Source organism: Psammomys obesus, unplaced genomic scaffold (genome assembly GCF_907164565.1).
Source record: "Psammomys obesus unplaced genomic scaffold, mPsaObe1.curated_primary_1811, whole genome shotgun sequence".
NCBI classification, from domain to species: domain Eukaryota; kingdom Metazoa; phylum Chordata; class Mammalia; order Rodentia; family Muridae; genus Psammomys; species Psammomys obesus.
Window position 1 is genome coordinate 2,309,873 of NW_026594377.1, and position 25,161 is coordinate 2,335,033.

At 42.7% G+C, this 25,161-nt stretch overlaps 1 protein-coding gene across 3 annotated transcripts in view; it reads left to right on the forward strand.

Annotated features, from left to right (window-relative positions):
- Csgalnact1 (chondroitin sulfate N-acetylgalactosaminyltransferase 1) overlaps positions 1 to 25,161 on the forward strand; it is a 341,415-nt gene that overhangs the window by 226,747 nt on the left and 89,507 nt on the right. For all 3 annotated transcript variants that reach the window (XM_055618818.1, XM_055618819.1, XM_055618820.1), the window contains one exon: positions 14,494 to 15,402. In XM_055618818.1, the coding sequence (XP_055474793.1) occupies positions 14,775 to 15,402 (628 nt within the window). In that variant the 5' untranslated portion in view covers positions 14,494 to 14,774. The remainder of the gene's footprint in view (positions 1 to 14,493; positions 15,403 to 25,161) is intronic.

The following is a 25,161-nucleotide window of genomic DNA, read 5'->3' on the forward strand; positions in this document are numbered from 1 at the left end:
CTATCTATCTATCTATCTATCTATCTATCTATCTATCTATCTATCTACCTACCTATCTATAATGTGTCTATCAATCATCTATCTGTCTATCTATCTATGATAGAAGTAGAAAACTAACTAATACAGTATCTAAAGAAAATATTTCCCGAACTCCTCCCTCTCCTCTTTGCTACTATGGCCCTGATTCAAACTCTTCCTTATCTTTAAGAGTGTGATGACCTCAAGTCTGCTAAGGTCAGTCTCTCCTTTCTAATTTATTGTTACACTCCCCAAGTGCTAAAAGTTGATTCTGATCATGTGGACTTCCAGTTTAAAAACTGAAATGTTAGCTAATTTCCTCCAATGAGGTTAGATTCTCACCATGGTGTAAGAGTTTTTTTTTTTTTTTTCCTGTAAACTTTTCTCAGTGCATCTCTGTTGCCCCTTATACTCTGTCTCTTCATTGGTTGGTCATTGTGCATTCTAGGTCAACCTGCATAGCCAGGAAGATCAAGATGCAGTGTCCTAAGGCTGATGCAGAAAGAACACATTTGGAGAGTGCTAAATAGTATTAAATTGGAAAACAGACGTGTTAAACACAAGCTGTATGCAATCTCGTTGGGTGTACAAACACTAACTTCTATTGCAGACAACTCTGGTACATAATCACAATATTGTGAAATGTTTTTAGCTAATATCTTAATCATTTTCTGTGAGCAGAGATAGTTGACCCAGGGGTTGACACCCGGTGTCAGGTATAAGACACTGAAGGAAGGGTAGGCAGTTCTAGGAAGAACACTCACACTGGGTGGGCTGGAACCATAAAGGTAATAAACATTTTCTATAAAATGAAGTTTTATTTTGTCAAAGAGAAATATAAAATGCATTTCTTTCTTGTTGGGATTCCTATATTTTTCTACAGTTTGGCTCTGTTTCTATTCTCAAAGATATGGTACAAAGAGAGGTGGCTTTGTTGATCTAGTTTTATAGAGTTTCTAAAATAATTCTGCATGTTGTATTCTTTCTCTAGTCCTCTTATATACTCATCATTTTCCAAAAGAAAGCCCCTCCTTTGTGTGCTGATGCCTGCCTTACAAGTGGGGAAGAAAGAAGAGGGGACAGTTAGGCTGTTCATTTTATTTTGACTGAAAACAATACTTTCTTTCTTAACCTCCGTCACTTCACTCAGCTAACAAAACACCCACGAGATCCCAGAAGTAGGTGTGAGTGTGACCTTCTTCAGCTTGGGGTGTTCCGTATTGTTTTTTCTTTGGGGCCTGAAACTAGAGACCAGTATTGTTTTTTCTTTGGGGCCTGAAACTAGAGACCAACAAGCTGGCTGATGTCTAGGAGAGAGAGTGGAAGGCCGATGCTATCCCTAGAGAAGGAATATGCATAATACTTAGGTGGCCACAGGGATCTGAGAAGGCGCCACCTCTCAGGTTGTCACTGCTTACACCAACAATGGTCCTCATAGATGTGAGAAACAGTGTATTCAATGCTCACCTTTAAACCAAGGTATGGGCCCTATCCTAGTCCCGGAGTAGCAGGTTGTCTTGGACCTTTTGGAAAACTGTGTATGCCCAATCTCTATATGTTCTGGCTTCTTTGCTCTTCCTTCTTTCCCTGCTTTGAAACACTGCCATCTGTCCCATATATACAAATTATATACACAATGAATAATATATATTACATATATTATTTCTTTTGTTTTTTCTTTAATTCAAGATACAGAGTTCTCTCTACTCCGTAAAATGTAAAGCTGATTGAAGAAAGTCATTGTAATATTATGGAATTAGAAAGTCTTCTATTCTTGTGGGGAATATGGTAGCCAGTTTGATGTCACTGTAATAGATGCCTGAGATCATCCCCTCATTGTAAGAGGTGACTTTGGCCAACATTTTTGTGCATTTCAGTTCATGTATGACTTTTCCTTTGCTTCAGGGCTATGCTAAGGCAGCATAGCATGTCACAACTGCACAGTGGAATAAAACCACCAGTCTCATGGCTAAGATACAAAAGAGAGAGAAGAAAGGGTCAGGGTTTTAGCCTCTCCTTCAAGAATGTGACATTCCCCAAACCTGAAGCCCCCACTGAGCTCCCCTCTTACAAGGTGTACTACATCCCAACAGTGCCAAGCTGAGGACCAAGACGTTAGCATATTAACATGGTTCTGGGAGGCATGCTAGATCCCCTAACCTTCCCGGCCTTGGAAATGGAGATGAGCGGCTTCCCATTGAGCGTGTCCTTTGTGTGCTGATGTCTGCCTTACAGGTGAGGAACAAAGAAGAGAGGTGAAACTACAGGTAATGGAGGAGGCTCAGCCTTTTGCCAACAGTCCTTTGCAAAGCCACTTCTGAGACTTCCAGAGGGTCCAGGTTACTTTCTGTGATTTGTTTCCCTTTACCTATTGGTGGTTTCTGTAGTTTGCTTTGTTCTGGGAGCTCTGAGGCCCTTGGTCAACAGTGTTTCCCACTCTGCACTTCCTTCCTCTCTGCTGGCAAGTCCTGTGACACATTCTGTCTGGAAGGCAAAAGCTCTGTTTTGCTTCTCTCTGTGTTATTTTTCACTGCAAATGAAACTGACAACATTTCACCCAGAGCCACCAGACCCTGTGGTACAGCCTGGTGTGATTCACACTCTGACCTCACCTTGTGGCTGATACTTAGTGCTCGGCAGCTCTGCCTGCAATCTGCAATCTGTGTCCGACGGTCCGCTTATTATGAGCTTCGAGGTACTTAGTACCCGAGCATTGTTCACTTTTAATTAGTCCCCTCCTTGTTAATCACCAACATGAATCTCTCCAGAAGCTCTGCTGTACAATCTCGGAACTGGATCCCTCCAGGCTTTCACTTCGCTATGTCTTCCCCAGTGCCAAGCTGGCTTTAGATGCAAGATAGAAACTAGGGTGATATTGTGGCACCTGAGCATGGCCCTGGCTTCGACTCTAGAGTTAAAGAAAGTGCATGGCAAAAAAGAGCTTTTATTGCTGCCAACCATCATGTTCACTGACCTAGAGATATTTCCTTTCTCTTTTGAAATGAAGAATGTCTCTCGGTTGATTAAAAATTCCACTCGCCTGGGTGTCTTTGTATTAAGATGTCTTAAAACTCCTGGCCTCTGATCAGAAACCCATGAGTGCTGCAAACGTAGTGTGTCCTGGGTCCAACTGTGTAACAACAACATCAAAAAATCTCACATTATCATAGCTTGGGTAACCAATGTTTCTTGAAGAGTGTGAGTTTGGTATCCAGTGACCAACATGGCAATGTGAATTCCAGCTGCCTGGGATGCAAACAGTCCAAGCTAGAGAAACAACTTCTTGTCTCATTTGAGTTGCTGGGAAAGCTCATGAATGTAACACTTCTGCACAAGTTCAGAAACTAGGAAAATAAGGTGTATTCTACAGTGAAGAGCACGAGCCAACAAGAGTTTGGATTATTAAGGGTGTGGAATAGTGTACTCTAGTGGGTAAGAACAGAGCTTGAGATTCAGCTGGAGCTGTGCTTGGCCACTGGCTCAAGCTGTGCACCTTGGATGAGTCACTCCACTCTTCTAAGCCTCAATTTTCTTATCTTTAATGGGGATAATAAGACTTAGCTCACAGGATTAAATGAGATAATGTTTGTAAAGTGTTTAGTCTGATGTCGGGCCCAAAGTAAGGACTCACTAAGTGGCTGTAATTACGAGAAATAGAAGGGTGTAGGGAGGCGTGCTTCAAGGCTTCTTATTTTGCAGTCCAAGGTGGCTCCACAGCACTGAGGAAGCAGTAAACTAGGTAAATCCCTATGCAAGGATTCCCAGCTGACTCAGCACTCAGCTTCACTGACATATGTTACTTCTGGGGAAAGGATCTCCATTCTTCCCACGTTTCTTGAATAGGATCCTATTAGTCTGTCTTTGCACCCTGTTGACATCACATCTGCTGTGTGTGCTAATGGACTGCCTCAAAACTTCCTAAAGCCAAAGTGAAGGGGGTAAGGGTTGGGAATGGAAGATACGTGCTTATCAATTTTTCTCTACAGAGATCCCCCGTAAATGAAAAATCAAAACCAAAAAGGACAAGAGCTATAGGGGCCTGGAAATGTTTCATGTCTTTGCTGTGAAATCTGTCATTGTGATTAATCTCTATACCTTTGTTTTCTGATTAGCTGACCTCAATTTATTTTCTATACTTCTTTTGTTCTGCATCTATAGATGAAAAATGGAATAGAATAATTATTTAAGGAAATAGACTTACAGAGGAGGAAGAGAGGGCACTATTTGGGAGTCTTTGGCTGAGAAGTAAGTAGCATGCTGGTCCCATTGGGCTATATGTGTGCTGAGAACCAGTTCTCAGAGGCTGGCCACATGGAAAGCTTACAGGGAAGACCCTTGAGAATCATCTTAATGCTGAGTCCAAGTCCTCTCATTTAGGAGAGAAGAGAAGTGAGCTACTAGTGATGGTCTGGGCATGCGGACTGGCCACAAATGCCAAGACTTATGGAGGGAGATAGCAGAGTCCAGAGGCAGGGATGTCCTCTGAACCCAAGGTCCTCTGTTGAGGGAACAAAGCAGGGCATGCTGGGGCTCTAGACTCAGTTCTGGCAGGAACTCTGTCCTGTGAAGATTTGTAATGCAGTCAGGGACTAAGAACCTCAGACCGAACCTCAAATGAACCTCCTGGTTCGGTTGGTGCATCTGTAAGAAAACACTTAAAATATTTTATACTTCATTATTTAGAGATGTTGTTTTGTAAATGCACAATACGATATTGTAAAACTTGATTGTAACTTACAAGTAAATATATTTGCATATACATTACTTGTTTAAAAAAGTTGCTTACTGAGCTAGGGAGATGTCTCAGCCAATGAAGTGCCTCCCCTACAAGCACGAGGACCTGAATATGGGTTCCCCAGTACCTTCATAGAAGAGTCGGGCATGGGTCCAAGCGTCTGTAACCCCACTGTTGCAGGGGTGGGAATATGGAGACCCTTGAAGTTGGCTGGCTATTGATGAGTGCTGGGTTCAGTAACAAACCCTGTCTCAAAATCAAGGTATAAACAGGTTAAGGAAGATATCTGATGTCAACCTCTGGTCCCCCCCCCCCCCCCACATGCACATGTGTGCACAGGCTGACTAATGACTCCATGAAGCATCAAAACCTATAATCTCAAAGGAGGCATGGTACCTAAAAAGCCCTCTGAGGCTTTCAGCTTGATGCAGACTGGGGAGGTTATAAGGTCTTTTCAGATTACTGTAGCCACTATAAACATACTCTTGACCTTGAACTAGTTAAGTATGCATGCTATGCAGATTATTATAGACACAATATAGCAGTTGCTAGGATTGTTGAGTCTTAGAAGTCTGGAGAAAGCAGGTGCAAACATGCCTTTAAAAAAATCAAACAAAAGATGCCGTATTTTATCAACCATAGTATCTGTCATGGAAGTAAATTACAGAACAAATATAATTATATAAGTTTACAGTTTTAACTTAGTTGCCCATTACCCCATGCAGAAGAGTATTTTGATCTTTTTTTTAATTAATTACAGTTTATTCACTTTGTATCCCAGCTGTAGCCTCCTCCCCATCCCCTTGCATTCCCACCCTCCCTCCCTCTTCTTCTCTTATGCCCCCCCCCATCCAATGAGCAAACATGCCTTTTTATGTGCACCTGTGCATGTATTGAAAGTAGGATCTTGAAATTCTGGGGTCTTTCAGCCCTAATAAGAGTTTGTTTTTGCCTGACTTCAACTGAAGCTTTCACTGTTTTCTTCTGTAGAGATTTTTGCCACCAGTTGTTGATGCGTCCTGGCTTCTTATTCTGTGTCTCAGGCTCTCCCTTCCTGCTCTTAGAATGAGTGTCTAGTGCAATGTGCAGTGGGAGATGGGGGAGAGAACTAGTGTGATGAGGGGACTCTTCTATGTGATAAAGTGGAACCATGTGTCCTCAGCAATAAGTTAGAGACAAAAGTTGGTAGACCAGATGGCTCAGGGGCAGTTTCTATATGTCACATCTTAGTACCATGGTGGAGTTTGTGCTGCTCTATATCAGGCACAGAATGAGTGCTCCACCAGCCTTGAGTCACGTGACCTGCATCTTATGATAGTCACCTACTTCTGATCAAAACTCTACTGCTGACTCCAGGCTTTTGGACTGGGTTCCCCTAGAACATTATTAAATTCTGCCTCTAGTTTATTACTTCCCCAAAGTCCTTGATGTTAAAAATGAAAGAGAAGCAGTTTGCAGTAAGCACAGATTGCATGAGAGTGAAACCTCTGGCTTTAGATATAGGTAATGTGTCAGAAAGCACAATGAGATTCACATCAAAGAAGGGTTTGGGTGCTGGCTTGTTGGCTTTAGGACGTGAGGCAAGTCTCACAGTTTCTTTGGGCCTCTCTTTTCCAAATGGAGGTGTGATGATAGAAGAGTCTTTTTGACCACATAAGATTACAATATCATAAGAAATAAGCCATGTTAAGATACACTATAACATAAAAAATGTACTATTTGAGAGTTTGCATTTTTTGTGAATATTTAGGTCCATAACTATATATATATATATATATTAACTTTCTGTTTTGTACAAAACAAATTATCTCCAAACCTAGAATTTTAACCCATCTCCCAAGAGCTTAAGAGTAGCTACTTAACTTGGTGGTTCTGGTTCAGTCTCTCATGAGGTTGCCCTGAAATTGTCATTCCCCTGTCATTTGAAAGCTTGACCATGGCTTCAAAAATCCATATCTATGCTCATTGGTTGATTTGTATTAGTTACCCACTGGGTGTTGCCTGGAGGCTTCAGTTGGTTACCTCATGCTCCGTTGCAAAGAAACTCCTGAACAGTAAAAGGAAGAATGGATGTGGGGAGGGAGTAAAGGAAGGCGAGAGAAACGGAGGGAGAGATAGAATACCCAAGTTAGCAGCTGCAGACTTTTAGCACAAAATATACCAAATGCTACTCCACCTTTTCTGCTCCATGTTGCTGATTAACAACAGGAATTTACAAGAGGCGTTGAGGCTAAGTGTCTAAGCACATGTGAAAATGCGAGCTTTATATCCATTTTGGACAGCATTTGAAAACTCTGAATAATGCTGTCCTTTTCACGCTCACCGAGGATGTTGTGTTTATCACTGGGATGTAACTTTGGTGTATGACCTATCGGTACAGTCAGTCCTTTGCAGGAGCCTTGCTTGCTTCCTTGTTTGCAATCAAAGAGCTTGCTTTATGCTTCAGAGTGGAGCTGACTGGCAAGGTGGTGCTGGGGCTTTGGCCTACCACTTCCTGACCTAGCAGACACTGCCTGTTTCTTTCCTCCATCTCTTGGCTTGTGTGCACATGGAGTGGAGAGGGCTGGTTGGATTTATTGCATCTCCTTGAATAGTTCCCTTTATCACTCACAAGGCCTGTCATTGTGTATTGCTATGCTTCCTGACCTGGTATTTTTATGAAGCCACCATCTTTTCTGCATGCAACAGAATCTGAGAGCATTTTGTCCACAGGGCTTGTCCTGGTATCCTTCATGATTTATGAGCTTCTTGTGGACACCGATAGACTTTTGCAGATGTTCTGTCATGGTACACAGCTCTTGTGACCAAAATGTCTACTGAGAAGGAAATGTCAACACCCTTCCTAATAGCAGCTCCTGCCTGAGTACAGAAATTCTAATATCCACTGCACATCTGGGGCAACCTGCAGCCTCTGGTTGGTTTTATCTCCTTGGAGTTGAATGGTAACAGAACCCATATAGCCACTGCCATATCTTAACAGATATTGATTATTCCCAGCATTGTTTTCCCCCACCCACTTTTTAAATTTTTATTTGTTTTCTTATGCCTTGTTCTCACCCCAATATAATAGTAGATGGGAACAGGACATTGATACTTTCCATTTATTTTAATGGCATTTGTCTATTTGGAGCTCAAATCATAGTTATTTAGAAAGATAGCAGTTCCTACAAATGCTTATAAGCTGACTGAAGACAGAATTTGTACTTCACTCTCTTTCCTCCCTCTCTCCTGTGTGTGTGGACGTGTGGTGTGTGTGTGTGTGTGTGTGTGTGTGTGTGTGCGCGCGCGCGCGCGTGCACGCGTGTGCGTTTAGGAGCAAGCAACCTTGAATGCCAGGAGCCATCCATCCACTTTATTTTTGATACAAGGTCCCTCACTGAGACCTGAGACCTACAAATTAGGATAGGCTGGCTGGCCAGGCAGCCCCAGAAATCTGCCTCCTCAGTGTTACTACCAAGCTCTGTTACTTAAGGGCCCAGAATTAAAACAATGCCCTCATGCCTGAGCAGTAAACACTTCCAGCTGAGCCATCCTCCCAGCCTCTCAGCTGTTATTTGTTTTTAAGCTTCTTATGTGCTAACCTGAGCGTAGAAGGGGTAGGTTGCCTGTTTTATCTTATGTAGAGACAGCATCCTAGATAAAAGGGACTGAAGCCAATCTGTGGTTGGATCATTGCTGTGTTCACTAGAGGTCTGGGCAAGTCTCAGGTCTTCCCTGGTTTGGCAGGATCATCAGGGCTGTTGTCCACCTTCTACTTTGAGTCTAGAGAAACTCGATCCATGGCTATATCCCATGGCATAGGTCAATATCCTCAAGATCGCCACCTGTCTTCAAAACTCAGGAAGAGCTGCCAATTTCTTAAGCACCACCTAGTTATGTACTGTAGTTATAAAGCTCTTAGGGTTGTGCTAATGTGACAGGGATAGAACCTGCCCCTCACTGAGGATACTCTGCATGTGAGAGTCCTAGTCCTATTCAGCAGGCCTGGGCACTTCACAGGAGACTATGGAGAGGCCTCTCCCCAAAATGTTGCCATTCATGGAGCTCATGAGAATGCCAGGCCACAGAGGAGGACAATACAGATGGCTCTGATGAGACCTGATAGGCTAGGGTCAGAGGGAAGTGGAGGAGAACCTCCCCTATCAGTGGACTAGGGGAGGGGCATGAGAGACGGAGGGTGAGAATGGGAAGGAATGAGGGAGGGGGCTACAGCTGGGATACAAAGTGAATAAACTGTAATTAATATAAAAAATAAAAAAAATATTTTTTCAAAAAGAATGTCAATAAAACCAAAGTGCTGCATATGTCCTTCATCCAGTTGGTAAATAGAGTGGCAAGAGATAGTCCATCTCAGACTAATCCTTAGGGGCCAGCCAGGGATGAGAAAGCACTGGGTAACGTCATCAGTGAAGATGAGTACAGGAAAATGCAACTGGCAAGAACCCTGATTCAAACAAGGATTTCTGAAAATAGTAAAACCCAAGTACCTTCTTCTTTTCACCTGAGCATCCCAAATTGGTTAAAGACGGGGTGGTCTTTTTCCTCCATATTCCCGCCCTGTCCCTTAGATTGCCTGAGAGTTAGCTAGGCTAGAAAATCTGAGCCTAACTTAGACTTCCCTGTCTAAGTTTTTCAAACATTAGCGCACTGTGGCTGAGATCGCATAAAGCTATGTTTTTCCTGTCCTCCCGAATGTGTAGCAGTGCTTCGTAATTACATGGTACTTCCCATCCACAAGACAGTAAATACTTTATACACATTAAATCCACTTTCCCAACTCCTCTGTCAAGACAAGAGATCGTGTGTCTTCCCAGCCTCACTGGTCTACCTATGTGTTACCGAAGCGTCTTTTCTGATCATGGCAAAGCTGGTAAAGTGGCACCCACCGCAAGAACGGCATCATGTAGGGCTAAGTAAAAATGTCTGGGTTTTCCGCAGAAGCAACAATGTGAAGGAGCACACAGAAGATTTATTATCACCAGTTACTATGTTTGATTACAGACTAGACGGCTAGAAACATTGGGAAATATTTTTGTCTGTTAAAGGATGCAGAATTCTGTTTCTGATGTATTTATTGTTTCCTCCCAACAGTTCACAAAGAAAAAAAAATGCTGAATCTTTGGCAGAAATTTTTGGCATCATATTTTTTTTTCTAAATGTCTGTTTTTTCATTCTGTTGTCTGTTCAGTCTGCTGAGAATTTTCTTTGCTGTGAAGTTTCTAATTTCATGTAATTCTTGGGCCTATTTGGGATTCTACACAGAAAGTTTTTGCCTGTACCTGTGTTTCAAAGTTTTTTTTTTCTTCTTATGGTTATTTCTACTTATTTTGGCATTCCATGTTAAGTTAATATTTTTAGTCTAGTTTGAATTGAGTAAGAGATACTGGTATAATTTCCTTCTTCTGCATGTGGATATCTGGTTCTGCCAGCATCGTTTATTAAACAAGATGGGGGTTTCCAGTGGATGTTTGTGACAATTTTGTCAACTGTCAATTTTCCATAGCTGTGAGGGTTTATTTTCTGGGTCCAGTTATGGTTCCATGGCCTGCATGTCTGTGCTCATGCCAGCATTATGTTGTCTTGGGCACTCTCTGAGGTCACGTGTTGTGATAACTCTGGCAACATTCTTTTTGCCTAGGATTGCTTGGCCATCAGTGGTCTCTGTTTCCATACAAAATTTAGGATCCCTGCCCCCGCCCCATAATTCTGTGAGGAATTTCATTGGAGTTCTGATAGAAATTGAACCTGTATGTTACTTTTGGTAGTGTAGAGACTTAAAAAGGTTTTAATGAGGATTTGGGGCAGGGAAAGATAGAGCATATGCGGTGTTTTGCTGGGAAGGGGAGTATTGGGAGCCGACGTGAGGAGAGGAGCAGAAAGGTGGGGAGATGAGTGATTGGGGAAATCAACCAGAACTAACTAATGAAATTATACTGAAGCCTGTTACTTTGTGTGGTAATTAAAAAATAAAATAAAAGTTAAGAGGAAGACAATGCAGCTAGTCCTGATCAGACCTGATAGGCTAGGGTCAGATGGAAGCGGAGGAGGACCTCCCCTATCAGTGGACTTGGACAGGGTCATGGGAGGAGATGAGGGAGGGAGGGTGGAATTGGAAGGGGACAAGGGAGGGACCTACAGCTGGGATACAAAGTGAGTAAACTGTAATAAAAAATAAAGAAATTAAACAAGCAAACAAAAACTCAATACTATTACCTTTAATTTTGGACAGCTTAAAGTTTCCTAACTCATTTGAAAAGAAAATAGATTTTACACAAGTAAAGACTTAAAAATAAAATTAAACTTAAAAAGTTTCTTTCTTTTCGTATGTGTATGTGTGTGAGTTTCAAGATAGAGTTTCTCTATGTAGCCTGTCCTGAACTCACGTTGTAGACTAGCCTTGAACTCACAGAGATCCACCTGCCTCTGCCTCCCTGAGTGCTGAGATCACAGGCATGTACCACCACCACCATATTTATTTCCTTTTACCAAATTGCTTGGTTCCACTGGCTCCTTTTCTAAGATTTCTCTGGGGAATGAAGTCCAAATAACCTAGTGAATTTCCAAAGCCACGTTAACTAGACTTCAAAAAAAATATTTATTTATTTATTTACATTTATTTATTGTGTGCATGTGTACATATATATAAGAAAGTTTGTTTCTGATTTTATAACATGGATCCAAGGGATCCCAATCAGTTTACTAGGCTTGGTTGAAGGTGTATTTACCCACTGAACCATCTCACCAAAATACCTAATCTTTATAAAAAAGGACTTATGGATAGAAAAGATAGTCTATAGTTTTAATTTTCTCTTAGTCTTTTTGTTTGTTTGTTTGCCATTGTTTTTTTTTTTTTTTTTTTTGAGACAGGGTTTTCTAGCCCTGGATGTCCTGGAACTTGCTCTGTAGACCAGGCTGGCCTTGAATTCAGTGATCTACCTTCCTCTGCCTCTCAAGTGCTGAGATTAAAGATGTGTGCCACCACCACCCTAGTTTTAATTTTCTTAAGCATAGTCTTAATGCATAGCTTCAGTTAAACCAACATGACTTCAATCCATTATGCAAATGTAACATTTATTCCATTAAAATTTGTTAGCATGATTGCATCTCTTAAGTTTCCACAGCACAATAAATTGTGTTGAATGTTACATTTCTCCATTTTTTTATTTTCTTGTTTTGTTTGTAATGACAACATGTTTAAAATAAAAGTCTTTAAAATGACAGAATAATGTGATAACATGTCTTCACAGATAATTTAATACTCGGATATAATGAGCTCATCTGAGAGGTTTCATTAAAAACAGCAAGGTGCCTGAACATCAAAACCAAGATGGTTTTAATCACAGAATTATAGTAATTATACAAATTCTGAGATTTTCATCAGACATAAAAGGCTTCCAAGAGCAAGTATGCACTTTAAACTTTGTGCTAATAACTATGTATTGTTCTAAATTATAGTTGAGAGAATCCTTGGGGCCAGAGAAATACTAGAAAATGCTATATGTTAAACTTTTACAGAAAGTGGAGAAATAATGTTGGTGGTGTGGAGAGACTGGTGAGATGCTTGTCTCGTGGGCAGTGGGAGAGGACCTCCCATGTGTGAACACAGAATGCAAGCAGGTACACGACATACTCAGGACAGGTCAGTAAGCCTGGGTCATCATCCTACCTTGAGTGTAGAGAATGACAGTAGAACCTCTTTCCACAAGAAGATTGAAAAGTGAGATTTGTCCGGACTCCTTCTCATCAAAACTGGGACAGAACACTAGGAAAAAAAAAAAAAAAGTGGTTATTGGCCCAGAACCTAGATTGCTGAGGTTAGGTAATAATGATAAATAATTTTATCATTTTAGGGATTATTTAAAATGCCATTTTCATAAAATGGCAAAATGTAGGCTATCATTGATTCCAAGAGCCCCGATAGGTAAAGATACATACAGGAAGCTTTTAAGAAAAATAGCACTAAACCAAAATACTTATTTGATCAATTTTTATTGGTTCATTGATTAATTTATAGCTGTGATAACTAAGATGTTTAAAAAGGAAGGAGACTTCAAAACATATGTGTGAAGACACGTCTATGTTAGAGGAGGGAGGAAGGGTAGCCTTGGGGGCATGGCGATGACGAGTCAGTCTTGTTCCTCCCTTATTACAAGGATTGAATGTTGGAGTGCATTCTAAGAACTGCTGATGGCCAGGCAAGACGCGGAGGTCCTCAGATCGGCTGGAAGAGGCGTGCCTAGAACTTGACTCCTGCCAAGACCTCGTCTCATCTCTGTTCTTCTCCTAATCCTTTCTGTGGTAAAGCCGTCTTTGCCACTAGCAAGAATGGTTGGAGATTTGACGGGACAGCTGCCACAGATCCCTCTCGCTGTGTTACCATCGGCATTTTGTACTTGCCAATTTGAATTTCTAGATATCTCCATACTTGTTCATCAGAAGGCTATTCTGATGGCCACTGGGCCTGCCTCAGAGGAGAGCATGCACAGCTGACTGCTGTCCTCTCCTTGTTGGACCAGCACTTGTGGAGATATGTGCTGCTAGTAATTTTAATGTCACTGACGTTTTGCTATTGACTGTTAAAATATGTGTCATTATAAAGAGTTATACAGAAAAACAGAGACAAGTAAAACAACCAGTCTCAATCCTCAACAGAAGTACAATTTGGTTTGGGCAGTGGTTCCTACTCATCTTTTTGTGTTTCCTTTGATGGACACTCATGTTCTGATTTACAAAAACATTCAGACTTAACTGTCTGCCATAAACACTTTCCATAAATCTTGTGGGAGGGGTCAGTTGGCTACTGATTGCTGTATGGAGTGAGCCCTCGTCGTATTAGGCAATGGGCTGAAACTTTATGCCACTGAATGTGGGGTTCAAGAGAAATTCAGCAAGAGTAAAGTTTCTGATCATGCAATGACCAAAATAACTTCAAAACCAGGTGCACAGTGAATCCCTGTGTTTCTAGGAACGCCCGCTAGGCTGCGCTGGCGGTTCCACTGCAGCCTTCATCCAACATGTGTCTGCTGCGCAGTCCACATGCCGTCAAACCACCCCATGGCCAAGCACCTCGGTCTAGAGCTGTGTTATGAACTGCAATGTTTTTGCCGTGCGTGTGAACTTCCCACTCTTGTGTCCGTCTTGATGGTAGTAAACCAGGACTTTTAGTTCTCTCCTGCTGTTACTCCTCAGAATTTAAGTGTCAAGTCAGTGTATCTTTGGATTTGATTGTGTTGAAATATTTGGTTTAAATAATTTGTATGGGAGTTTTTCACTTGTGTTTCATAAATAACGGGTAAGCAAATCTTGACTTGGGATCAGGGAAGCATTTTCAACTATTTCTGAAAAACCTTTTTTAAGAGTTCTGCTTTTCATTATGTAAAGTGCTTTTCTTGGCATTGGTGATTATAGAATCAACATATTGATCAGTTCTGTAGGACGATGAAGACGAGATGCCCCGAAGTATCAAATATGCAGCCAAGACTGAATTATGTCAAATAACCACATCCATGTAATTAGTATGCACACTTGCTTAATCTTCTATATATGTCCAAATTAAATGTGTATAAAAGAATTGCTTTAATATAAATGTATGACTTCTAACCAGTAAATATTTGACTTGTTTTATATACTTATAGACTCCGGATCACGTGAAAACATTTCAGGTGAAAAGGAGTCCTGAATGGAAAAGGTTCATGTCTGAATGGAAACACTCAGGAACCCTGTCCTTTATGTCTTCTCAGATCCCCCTCAACGTCGGCATATCATGAAGGCTGTGATGGGAACAGATGGGTTCCATCTGACTGATTGTCTCTGCCTAGAAGATCTTCCCTTGGAGGCAGGGGAGTGGTCTCGTGTGATGGCTGATTTCCGAAGGCAGGCCATGTTCTAGAAGTTAATGGATGAAATCATTTCGGGGGACTTGGGAAGCGCTGTGGTCTAACCAGGAAAGCCCTGGTGTGGGGCCTTCCTGGTGCCCTGGGATGTTGCATGAACTGGACGCATGGTCCGCCCCTGAGTGACAATGGTCCGCCGCGGGCTGCTGGGGTGGATTTCTCGGGTAGTGATTCTGCTGGTGCTGCTCTGCTGTGCCATCTCTGTCCTCTACATGTTAGCCTGCACCCCAAAAGGCGACCAGGAGCAGCTGGGACTGCCACGGGCCAATGGCCCCACGGGCAAAGACGGCTATCAAGCGGTGCTGCAGGAGCGGGAGGAGCAGCATCGCAACTACGTCAACAGCCTTAAGCGACAGATCGCACAGCTCAAGGATGAACTGCAGGCACGCAGTGAACAGTTCCGCAGTGGGCAGGACCAGGCCAGCGATGCCACCGGCCTGCGCGCAGGCTGGGACCCTGAGCCCAAAGCCCAGGCCGACCTGTTGGCCTTTCTGCGTGGGCAGGTGGACAAGGCCGAGGTACATGCAGGGGTCAAGCTGGCCACCGAGTATGCTGCCGTGCCGTTCGATAGCTTCACCCTGCAGAAAGTGTACCAGCTGGAGACTGGCCTGACGCGCCACCCGGAGGAGAAGCCAGTGAGGAGGGACAAGCGTGATGAGCTGGTGGAGGCGATCGAATCAGCCCTGGAGAGTCTGAACAGCCCTGGGGAGAGCAGCCCACACCAGCGTCCTTACACAGCTGCAGACTTCATAGAAGGTTGGCATGCCTGGGAAATTTGGGGGGGGGGTGCAGAGCAGGGATTGAGAAAACACTTCTGAATTTCGCCAGAACCTGGTCATGTCTTTGCTACAGAGTTGGCAGTTGGCTCTGAGGTGGCTAGTGGCAGGTTTTATGAGGAAGACCCCAAAGGTGTGTTGTAAAGTTTGTCTTTTCAGAAACACCTGCTTCTCCTCACCCTGTCTTGGAAACTGCATGAAATACAGTTTAGTTGCTCCATGTTAGAAGGTAGAACCTCATGCTTTGGCCGGTAAAGTGCTTGCCTGGAAGGCATGAAAGCCTCAAGTTCGGATTTGCACCCTGATAGGCAGCTCACAGTTTTAATAAAAGACCTTGTATGAAAAAAAAAAAAAATCAGGTGGGAAACAATTGAAACAAACACCTGTTGTCATTCTCTGGCCTGCACTGCAAACTCGTGTGTGTGCACATTATCATACACACCCACCCAAACCCACAAAAGAGTTAAAGTATAGATACACAGCTCTGAAACCTAAACAAAATATACCAGTAATTTCATTGTATTCTTTATCTTAGACACTTCTAGAAATTGGGCCGGATTATGAAACCAAAAAAAAAAAGCACAGAACAAAGCCTTTACATGTGCCGGATCTTGTTGGAAGCTGATCCCATTAGAACAAGGAAAAGGAAATATTTATTAATTAAGGAAACATCTGGTGCTATGGGTCACAAGTGACAGAGCCAGTACTTGAACCCAAGAAGTCAGAGCCTTGAGTGCAATGGAAATGAGAGGAGCAGTGTACTCTTTTATGGGTCCATGTCGGTCTTCGACCAGTTACATTTGTGTCTGAGTTTTTGGAGACACTCTCCTTACCAATTTCTTGGAGGGCCCATTGGTATCTTCTAATTAATTGATGCATTATTGCTGGTTCAAAAACCATCTACTAATTTGAGAGAAGCCTTTGAGGGTGTCTACTTCCATTTCCCAGCCTCTGGCTAGAATCTTTGTTAACATAGCCAGAACTATAGCTCTGTCTGTTTGCCTTAGCTAACTTCACTTGTCATGTTTTCTGTCAGGAGACCATGCCACTGCCCCTAGGAAAGACAGTCTCTCTTCAGTCAAAAGTTCTCCCAGACTGGGGTGACAGTGCAAACAGTCGAGTGTTTTCATTGCAACCAATCACCCAGAAATCCCTCTTTTACCACACAGAAAGCCAGGTGTGGTGGTGCACCCTCGAAATCCCAGGCCTGGAAACGCAGAGACAGGCACATCACTAGTTTCCACTAGCCAGCCAGCTTAAACACTTGGCAAGTTCCAGGGAAATGAGCACATGTACGTGTTCACAAGTGGGCGTGCATATGCACACACACACACACACACACACACACACACACACACACACACGCACACGATTCTTTACTACTTCTTCTGTTTTCTTCAGGCACTTGGCTATCCTGTAAATTTTTTTAACTTTATATCTGAACCATAAATTCATGAACTTTTAATACAGAATCATCGAGGTAAAGAAATCATTTACAAGATAAATCTTTTGCTGAGAGGATTTTTTTAAATTCATTCGAGAGACAAAAAGTACATTGCACGTCCAGCCACTAGCTAGTATAATAATATACACATGATGAGCCTTCAGTAAGAGTTCAGGGCAGGGTGAGACAATTGCACATTGGATGGAGCTTTCTAGTTTATGAGGTGCTTCTACATATATTATTTTACTGGCTGACCCTCGGGGGATATCATTAAACATCATTTTAAAGAAGCCACTGCTCTGCCATGCCCCCCCGAGGATGCTATAGATGGCTGCCCACATACAAAGCTATTTGAAAAGAGCTTGATTACAAATCAATGCCTGCAGCTAGGGAAGGTTGCCCTTTGGATTTCCAATCTGCCTTCATTTTTGAAATCTCCATCTGCTTTTCTTTATCCGAATTCTTGACATGTAAAGCCAGTCTTCCTCAATCAGCAGTGACACCAGCCTGGGTTTCTCGTCTCTGAGATCTGGCTGACTGTCAGTTAGAGACACTCTCACCCAAGCTGCCCAGTTGGTGGTTCCGTGCATAGAACATGGCTGACACTCTTAGGGAGACCAAGTCACACGTAGCTTTCAAATTTGGTGTAAGTCTTAATAATTATTCTCATGTTCTGTATAAATAAAGACAAAACACTTTAAATTTACTTGTGTGAAACTGATGGTTGTTAACAGCTGAGGTTATTTAATTTTTAAATAGCTATCCATAGCAAAGCTTTATGGAGGCCATAGTTTATGATCACAGGAAGGGAGGCATTTGGGAGGAAGATGCAGAAAGTAGAATTTAAGTTCAATACAGGAGGAGATTGAAGAGTGTTGTCCCAGAACTAAGTGAGAGTCCCGTCATTATAGGAATCAGCTCAAAGACCAAGGAGCTGGTGGTGTCAAAAGTGGTTCTTGCTGCAGAGAGGTGGCTGTGCTGAATTATCTCGGCCTTGGCTCACTTTTCTTCCATCTACACCTATTCACAGTGAGAGGAGCAAATGAAAAATGTCGATCTGAGATCTGTTTTCTATAATGAGTTTGAGAAGCAATAAGGATTCTGCTGGGAGTGATATATTTTAAACAACTTATTTGCATTTCTAAACATAACTGGAGAGAAAATTATTTTGTCTGATGTATGAGACTTTGGTAGTCCAAAGTTAGAGTCATTTAGCAAAAGTCCGTGGGAAATTAAGTTAAACAGGACTGTTCTGTGTGCTCAGAGAAATTGAAATGAAGTCAGCAAATCTGCCTGCCACTGGACCAGCGAGATAAGGGTGAAGTTGCTTGTGCGTGTTCTAGTTTCTTCTCCTGTTGCTATGACCAAATACCTTATAATAAACACCTGAGGGTTTGTTAGTGCTTTTCAGTTTTAGGGAATATAGTCTGCATGGAGGAAAAGGCACGGAGAAAGGCAGGTCCGCAGTGCAGGTGGGCATTCCTCACCTCACGTTCTGGTGAATGCAGAGAGAGCAGAGAGCATAAGGAAGTAGGTTGGGACTGTAACACCTCAGCGTGCACCTCCAGTTACTGGCTTCTTCCAGCCAGACTCTACCTCCTAAAGGTTCCACAACCTCTCAAAGACAGCACCACCCACTGGGGACTAAGTGTGCCGACAGATGAGGCTATGGGACCTTTCACATTCAAACCACAACTTTACTAAAGAAGTAATAAAACCTTACAGGATGGAATGCATCCAGGTGACAGTGATGTAAAACTTAAAGCTTGAGGCAGGCGACATGAGCATGGGACACTGTGTGACTTACTCCTTGAGAACTGGCTTGCTCCTCCATCAACAAGAACCTTGCTATGCAGTTGGCCAAGGCCATTCCTAGACCCTTGTAAAAGAGTGCCCCACCATCCACTCTGGGGGTGACCAAGGGCAAGTCACCTACCCTACCAAAGGAGGAACAGGCAAACAAATACATCCTCTGGTGTGGCTGGGACAACTTTTTGAGGTGGCAGAAGGAAATTATAACACTTCTGCCTGTATGATTTATTATCTATAGGATTTCTAAAACCTAAGGGAAGCACTAGTTACCTCTCTGCTCAGGATTTTCTCGTAGGCACTGAGTTTTGTGTTGGGTTATCATTTGATAGCATTGATATTTGTAACCATTTGGGAAGAGAAGTAAACATCAGTAAAGTAAAAAACGTCAAGCCCCTGCCTCAGAATCTCTAACTGTTCATCTCCTCATTTCTCTACATTTTTATTCCTTATTCCTTCAGAGGAAGATATACACACTGGCATGTCATTTGCCAATTGTCTTTGATTTCATATTTTCTTAAGAAAGTAGTGGATATAAGTTTTGAATCATTCCCCAAGGCAATCTACCTTTCTAAATCTTTTGTAATCCAAATATCTGACAGTGGGACTCCTATATAAACTTTTATTATCTGTTGTACCAATAGGTTGTCAGTCGATAGCCTGTGACATTCTCCCTCCTGTAGCTACTGAAGGGTTAGTGGCATAGCAAGAGATTTTAAATGTCAAATGACTTGTTTTGGGGGGGGGGTAGTGATGGAGCCTAGTTCTGATCTGTTATAAAGGTTTTGCGGGTGCTGTGGTTTGAATGTACCCTTCCAAAAATTCAGGTGCTGACCATGTGACAGTCTTGATGCACTGAAGGATTAAAGCCTCATAAGTATGACTTAGGCCTTTACAAAAGAAGCTTCTTAGAGTTCTCAGTATCTTCCACTTCCACCATAGGTGGACACACCATCTACCCCTCCCCCCACACACAGAAGATGCAGGGCTCCATAGACAGTGACCCTGCTGCTGTGTCATCTTGAGCTTACAGAGGTTCAACACTGTGAAGATGTGCTTTCCTGTCCTTTACGAATAATCCTGATTCAGGGATTTTCTTGTAGCTATGAAAAAGACTATGAGAGGCTACCCTGAGATGTATTTTAAAAACAGGCAATTTAGAGGTTGCTTATAAAACTTTGCAGCAGGTTGTTCAGTCAGTCCTGACCTATGTACTGCAATCAAGACTTTGGGGGAGCTTTTGAGTTTGGGAGGTTCATTGATTATTTGTCACCATGTGACTTCTAGGAGACAATGTAATCACTTTGTTCAAGCTTGCCTTGTCAACTCCAGTGTAACTCTAGGTCTGGATTTTCGCAACCCACTGATAAGCAAATGTGGCAGGAAATACACCTGGCAGGAACAAGACTTCCTTCAGCACTCATGTCAGTGACTTGCCTCTTGTCAGCTACTTGGTGATGAAGTAGAAATAGTAAGATAGTAAAATTAAATGTATGGTTTTTCTTTGCCAGCTACATGGAGACCTGCTACATTTATTAATAAGCTTTAACTCACTATAGCTGGGCAGATACTATTCTAACCCAACTATGTTGTTCTAGACTATTTCCCAGCCATATGGCCTATCACCTGCTATCTAGTCTCACCCTGCCATCTGTGTCCTCATGGCAACTCTCTCATGACGTCTCTCATGGCCACCTCCTCCTCATGGCCACCTCCTCCTCATGGCTTCCTTCTCCAAGCTCTTCATTTCTCTCTTCTACCTGGCTTCCTTCTCCAAGCTCTTCATTTCTCTCTTCTACTCTTCATTTCTTCTCTTCTGTTCCTAATGAGGAACAGAAGTCCTACCCCAACTCCCCTGCCCAGTTATTGGCTGTTCAGCTCTTTATTAACTAGTCAGAGATGGTGGAGAACAATTTTTACACACATTGAGACAGGAGATTCTTCATAAAAATGACAATGCCAACATCTGGGCTATAACCAGATCTCTAGGCACAGAAATCAGTATCCAAATGCACAGTGCACAGAACCATCCCCCATCAAAATACATTCTAATGACTTGCTGCATAGCTGGGGATCCAGGTGCAGAAACAGGGAAGAGTTGGGATTCTGCACCATGGGTGACTCTTGACTTATATTTATGGTATTCTGGTAGGTGGGAGGATTGTGGTCGACACAGGAGCAAAGTATGACATGTCTTGAATCACACTCCAGAGTCCTAAGACAGTATCTGCAGGAAATCAAAGGCATAGGACTCTTGCTACTGCTTCTGCTGGAAGAACAGCATTGGTCTCTCAAGTTCTGAGCAGGCCTGTAAGGTATCAGACTACTCTCTCGTGTACTCATCTACACTCTACTGCTCTCAAACTCATTTGTTTGCTGATGCTTTCATTTCCTACAAGAAGGGATATAGATTCTGGAATTAGAGATAAGAGGCTTAAATGCAGGTAAATGCTCAGAGCTACATGTGGTGGGGTGAATTCCTCTTGTGATTATGTTAAGAAGGAAAGAAGCTCTGGTTTCTTTCCAGTGGGCAGGAAGCCAACATCTAGATACTCCATCCAGACCCTCCAACTAGGAGGGCTCACGCTAGAAGAACACACTGCTGTTGCTCAACTCTTTGACATCCTACATTTTTATTTTGTTCTGGGCTTTGCAGCAACATGATGAATCCTACCTCTCACATCGGGAGAGTGGGAAGGGATTTTGGTATCAGACAATCAGCTGTGCAGTTCTAGCACTTTTGCAGAGGGTCAGCTCTGTTTACCTTCAAAAGGCTGGAAAACATGGAATCTGTCCAAGGGGTGTGTGTGTGTGTGTGTGTGTGTGTGTGTGTGTGTGTGTGTGTGACTGAGAAACTGATGAGAATGACTTTCTGTTGTGATTTTGTTATTGGCGATCTTATTATTCTCATTTGTGGTAAATTAGTTCCCACTGAGCTTTTAAAAGTAAGCCTTCCCTGTTCTTCTTGACTTACATTTTACCTTAAGAATATGTTGCGAGAGAGTCTAACATGTGTGAGGTGTGAGGTTCTAGCCCCAGCACTAAGAAGATAAAAGGAAAAAAAAAAGAAAAGAACAAGAGAAGGGGAGGTAGAGGGAGGGAGGTTATGAGGAAGGAAGAAGAGACTAAGGGAGAGGGATAGAGGGAGGAATAAAGGAAAAGGGAAAGAAAAGAGGAGAGAGGGATGGGAGGGGAAGGAAGGAGAAGGGGCAAGAATAAGGAATGCAGGAGAGGAGGGAGATAGTAAGGGAGGGAGAGAGAATGAATATTTTCAGAGGGAGCTTGTGATATTATGGGAGGACCAGGATGGAGTAAACAGGCTTTCATGGGAGGATTCCATGGAGGACATGAGAACTGGGGCATAGCACAGGCTGGAAGGACATGGGAGCTATGCTTGCTAAAATAGCAAACAAGGTGCACCTTCATATACATGTGTAGCTGGGGGTGGGCCAGCCTGCTGCTCACACTTAGGATTTTTTAGCCATGGTGGACTGAAAGTATAGCTTTGGGGAAAGGAGTCTTTTTGAGCATGGCCTCTAGATTCTCCAGTTAAGGAAGAGAAAGGGGTCTCACCCTCAGCTTTCAGTCAGCATGCTTGTATGGAATGCCTGTTTAGTGTGCAGAGTGTCCCAGCTGTTTGAGAGCTAACGGAGGATAGAGCCATTTGTCAGACATCACAACCCAACATAGATTCTTTATGCATAGAGACAAAAGTCAGAGTGAGGGAAACTTGAGTGGCTGGAACTGATGCTTGGTGCCATGGGCTTTAGAACTGGTAGCTGCTAGTGGCTGAGTGGTCAAGGAAGAGGTTGAAGGGGGTGGGATATGAGTTGGGATTAAAGGATGAGAAGGGGCACCTGGGGAGGGAAGATGAATTGGAACCTAAAGGCAGCAGAGAATGGAATGTGAGACTTCTAAAGACAGACGGACTTTACATGGGGCTAGGGTGATGATGGTTAGAAGGGAGACTATCATTTCCCAAGAGTAGGCCCTTGTTGCTGGATCGTAACTCCGTGAGTCTGAGGGCAGGACACAGGGATGCTTTGGATCTGGAAATGTGCTACAGTTAGAAGACCCTTGTTTAAAGAGACAGTAGGCTAGACCCCTGACCCCCAAAAATCCCCCTCCTCACAGTTTCTGCAGGCTTCCAGTGTTCTACCAACTGAAGATCCCTGTAACCTGTCATGGTGACTGCTATGGTTTATTCTAGCTAGTTGTATATTTGAGCACATTTTGACATTTCCTAAGCACAATCTCATGTCAATTCATCTTTCCCTGTGATTCAAGGCTCTCATTATCTCCATTTAGTTCAGGGGGGATCTGCAATCAGAAGAGGTTGAGAACCCAAAAGTTGCACAGCTGGCAAGCACCCAGCCCTGCCATTGCAGAACCTGAGGATTTTGCTGCCTTTGCTCTGAAGGTGGCTGGCTAAATATACTCTATTACGAATGCTGTCAGGCAATCTTTCTTAAAGCAGGTGCAGGACTTAAAACTTACTGGAGAAGGCCTCATACTTGTAACTTGCATAAACATTGAGAAGCAGTTTTGTTCAAAAGAAAAGAAAAAAAATGTATGTTGGTGAGACAAACAGAAAGAGGCACATAAAAAAATTACATTGAAGGTAGTCATTAAATTTGTGCTGTTTTATTTTGTTTGAGACAGTTTCATGTGGCCTAGGCTAGCCTCAAACTCACTATACAGATGAGAATGACCTTGAACTCCTCTTCTTACTGACTCTGCTTCCCACATTTGGGGATAACAATTCATGACTTTACCCAAAGAAAGAACGTTTAGTGCCCTCCTAATACATTTTCCATGGCTACAACAGAATTCCACAGACTGGGTAATTTATAAACAGTAAGATTCATTGTGTGAATAGAGGCTGGGAAGTCCAAGATAAAAGAAAATCTAGCCAAACTTATTCTATCAGGAATATGCTTGAAAAGGTGAGGCTATGAATCCCTCATTAGCCTAATTGTCTCTTGAAGAAGTCATTCCCTGTATTGGCTGCTTTTATGTCAACTTGATACAAGGTAGAGTCATCAGAGAGGAAGGAGCCTCAGTTGAGAAAAATGCTTCCATGAGATCCAGCTGCAAAGCCTTTTCTCAATCCATGATCAAAGTGGGAGGGCCCAGCAGATTGCAGGTGGTGCCATCCCTGGGCTGGTGGTCCTGGGTTCCATAAGAAAGCAAGCTAAGCAAGCCAGTAAGCAGCACTCCTCCCTGGCCTCTGCATCAGCTCCTGCCTCCAGATTCCTGCCCTGTATGAGTTCCCATCCTGACTTCCTTTGGTGAAGAGCAGCAATGTGGACATGTAAGCCAAATAAATGCTTTCCATCCCAACTTGCTTTTTGGTCATTGTGTTTTGTTGCAGCAATAGAAATCCAGTTTAAGACATTCCCTAATGTTACAATGACAGATTTCAGGATATTTTGGAGAGGATAGTTAAACCACAGAAGGTTCGCAGGAGCCTTTGACATAAAAAGCTTTGTCTGAACTGCTTGGGTGCTTTCTCTTGGAGTGATTGCAGAGCTATGGGAGAAGGAAGTGGAGAAGATACTGAATCAGAAAATATCACAAGTGTCTACTCAAGAGCTGGGTGCCTTGCTGGTCAGTTCCTTATGGGCAGAGTCAAGGTTCCTTTGCTACCATGGTCTCTGAAACTTTACATCTACTTTGCATCTGAGGTAGATTTCCAATGTAGACAGCCCTGAGGCTCTCATCCACCCTCTCTTTGTAGTTTTGTGTCCTGTGCTCCTTCCTTCTTTCTCTACCTCCTGGTGCTCATCATGATGTGCACATCTTGACCTTCCTTCTCTGCTGTGTGCCTCACCAAGACAGTCCTGGGTCTCATCTATCCAACGGTTTATGCAGTTTCTTCTCTGAAATCTTTTTAAGCATTCTAGCTGGAAGTCTTTCCTCATTCTTCCCAAAATAGCATCTCAGTTATGAGGTCATTACCTAAATTTCACCAGTTAGTTTATCAATTCTTTGTTCAGATTTAAGTGCCAGCTGCCACTTACTGACAGCTTTTAGAAACAGTAATTGAAAAACTAGATTTTTCTGTTCACTGATTGCAAACTCTCACAGCAATCTTTTCATTTTGTATTTCCCATTTGAAGCTCTGCTAAGTGAGGCTTTGGGAAATATAACTTCCCAAGGTCCTGTTGCTGGCGAATGGAGGAGCCTTGTCTCCTGGTTCACTTACTATTCCTTTTATGCAGTAGCCTTTAGGAGCTGTGCTCCAATATCTCAATCAGCTTTCACTTCTTATATCCCATTGTACTTCACATCCTTATAAAAGAAATTGCTTGGAACTCTTGGGAAGACATACTTATATAAAATAGGTTGTAAGCAGAGCTCGCATTGCCAGCCTGCTCTGCCCTTACAGTTTTACTGTAAGTTAGCAATTTGGATAGGAAGATGCTTTCCACAGCAGTAACCACTACAAATAGGTTTCCAGCTTGAACCACAAATCTGAAAATA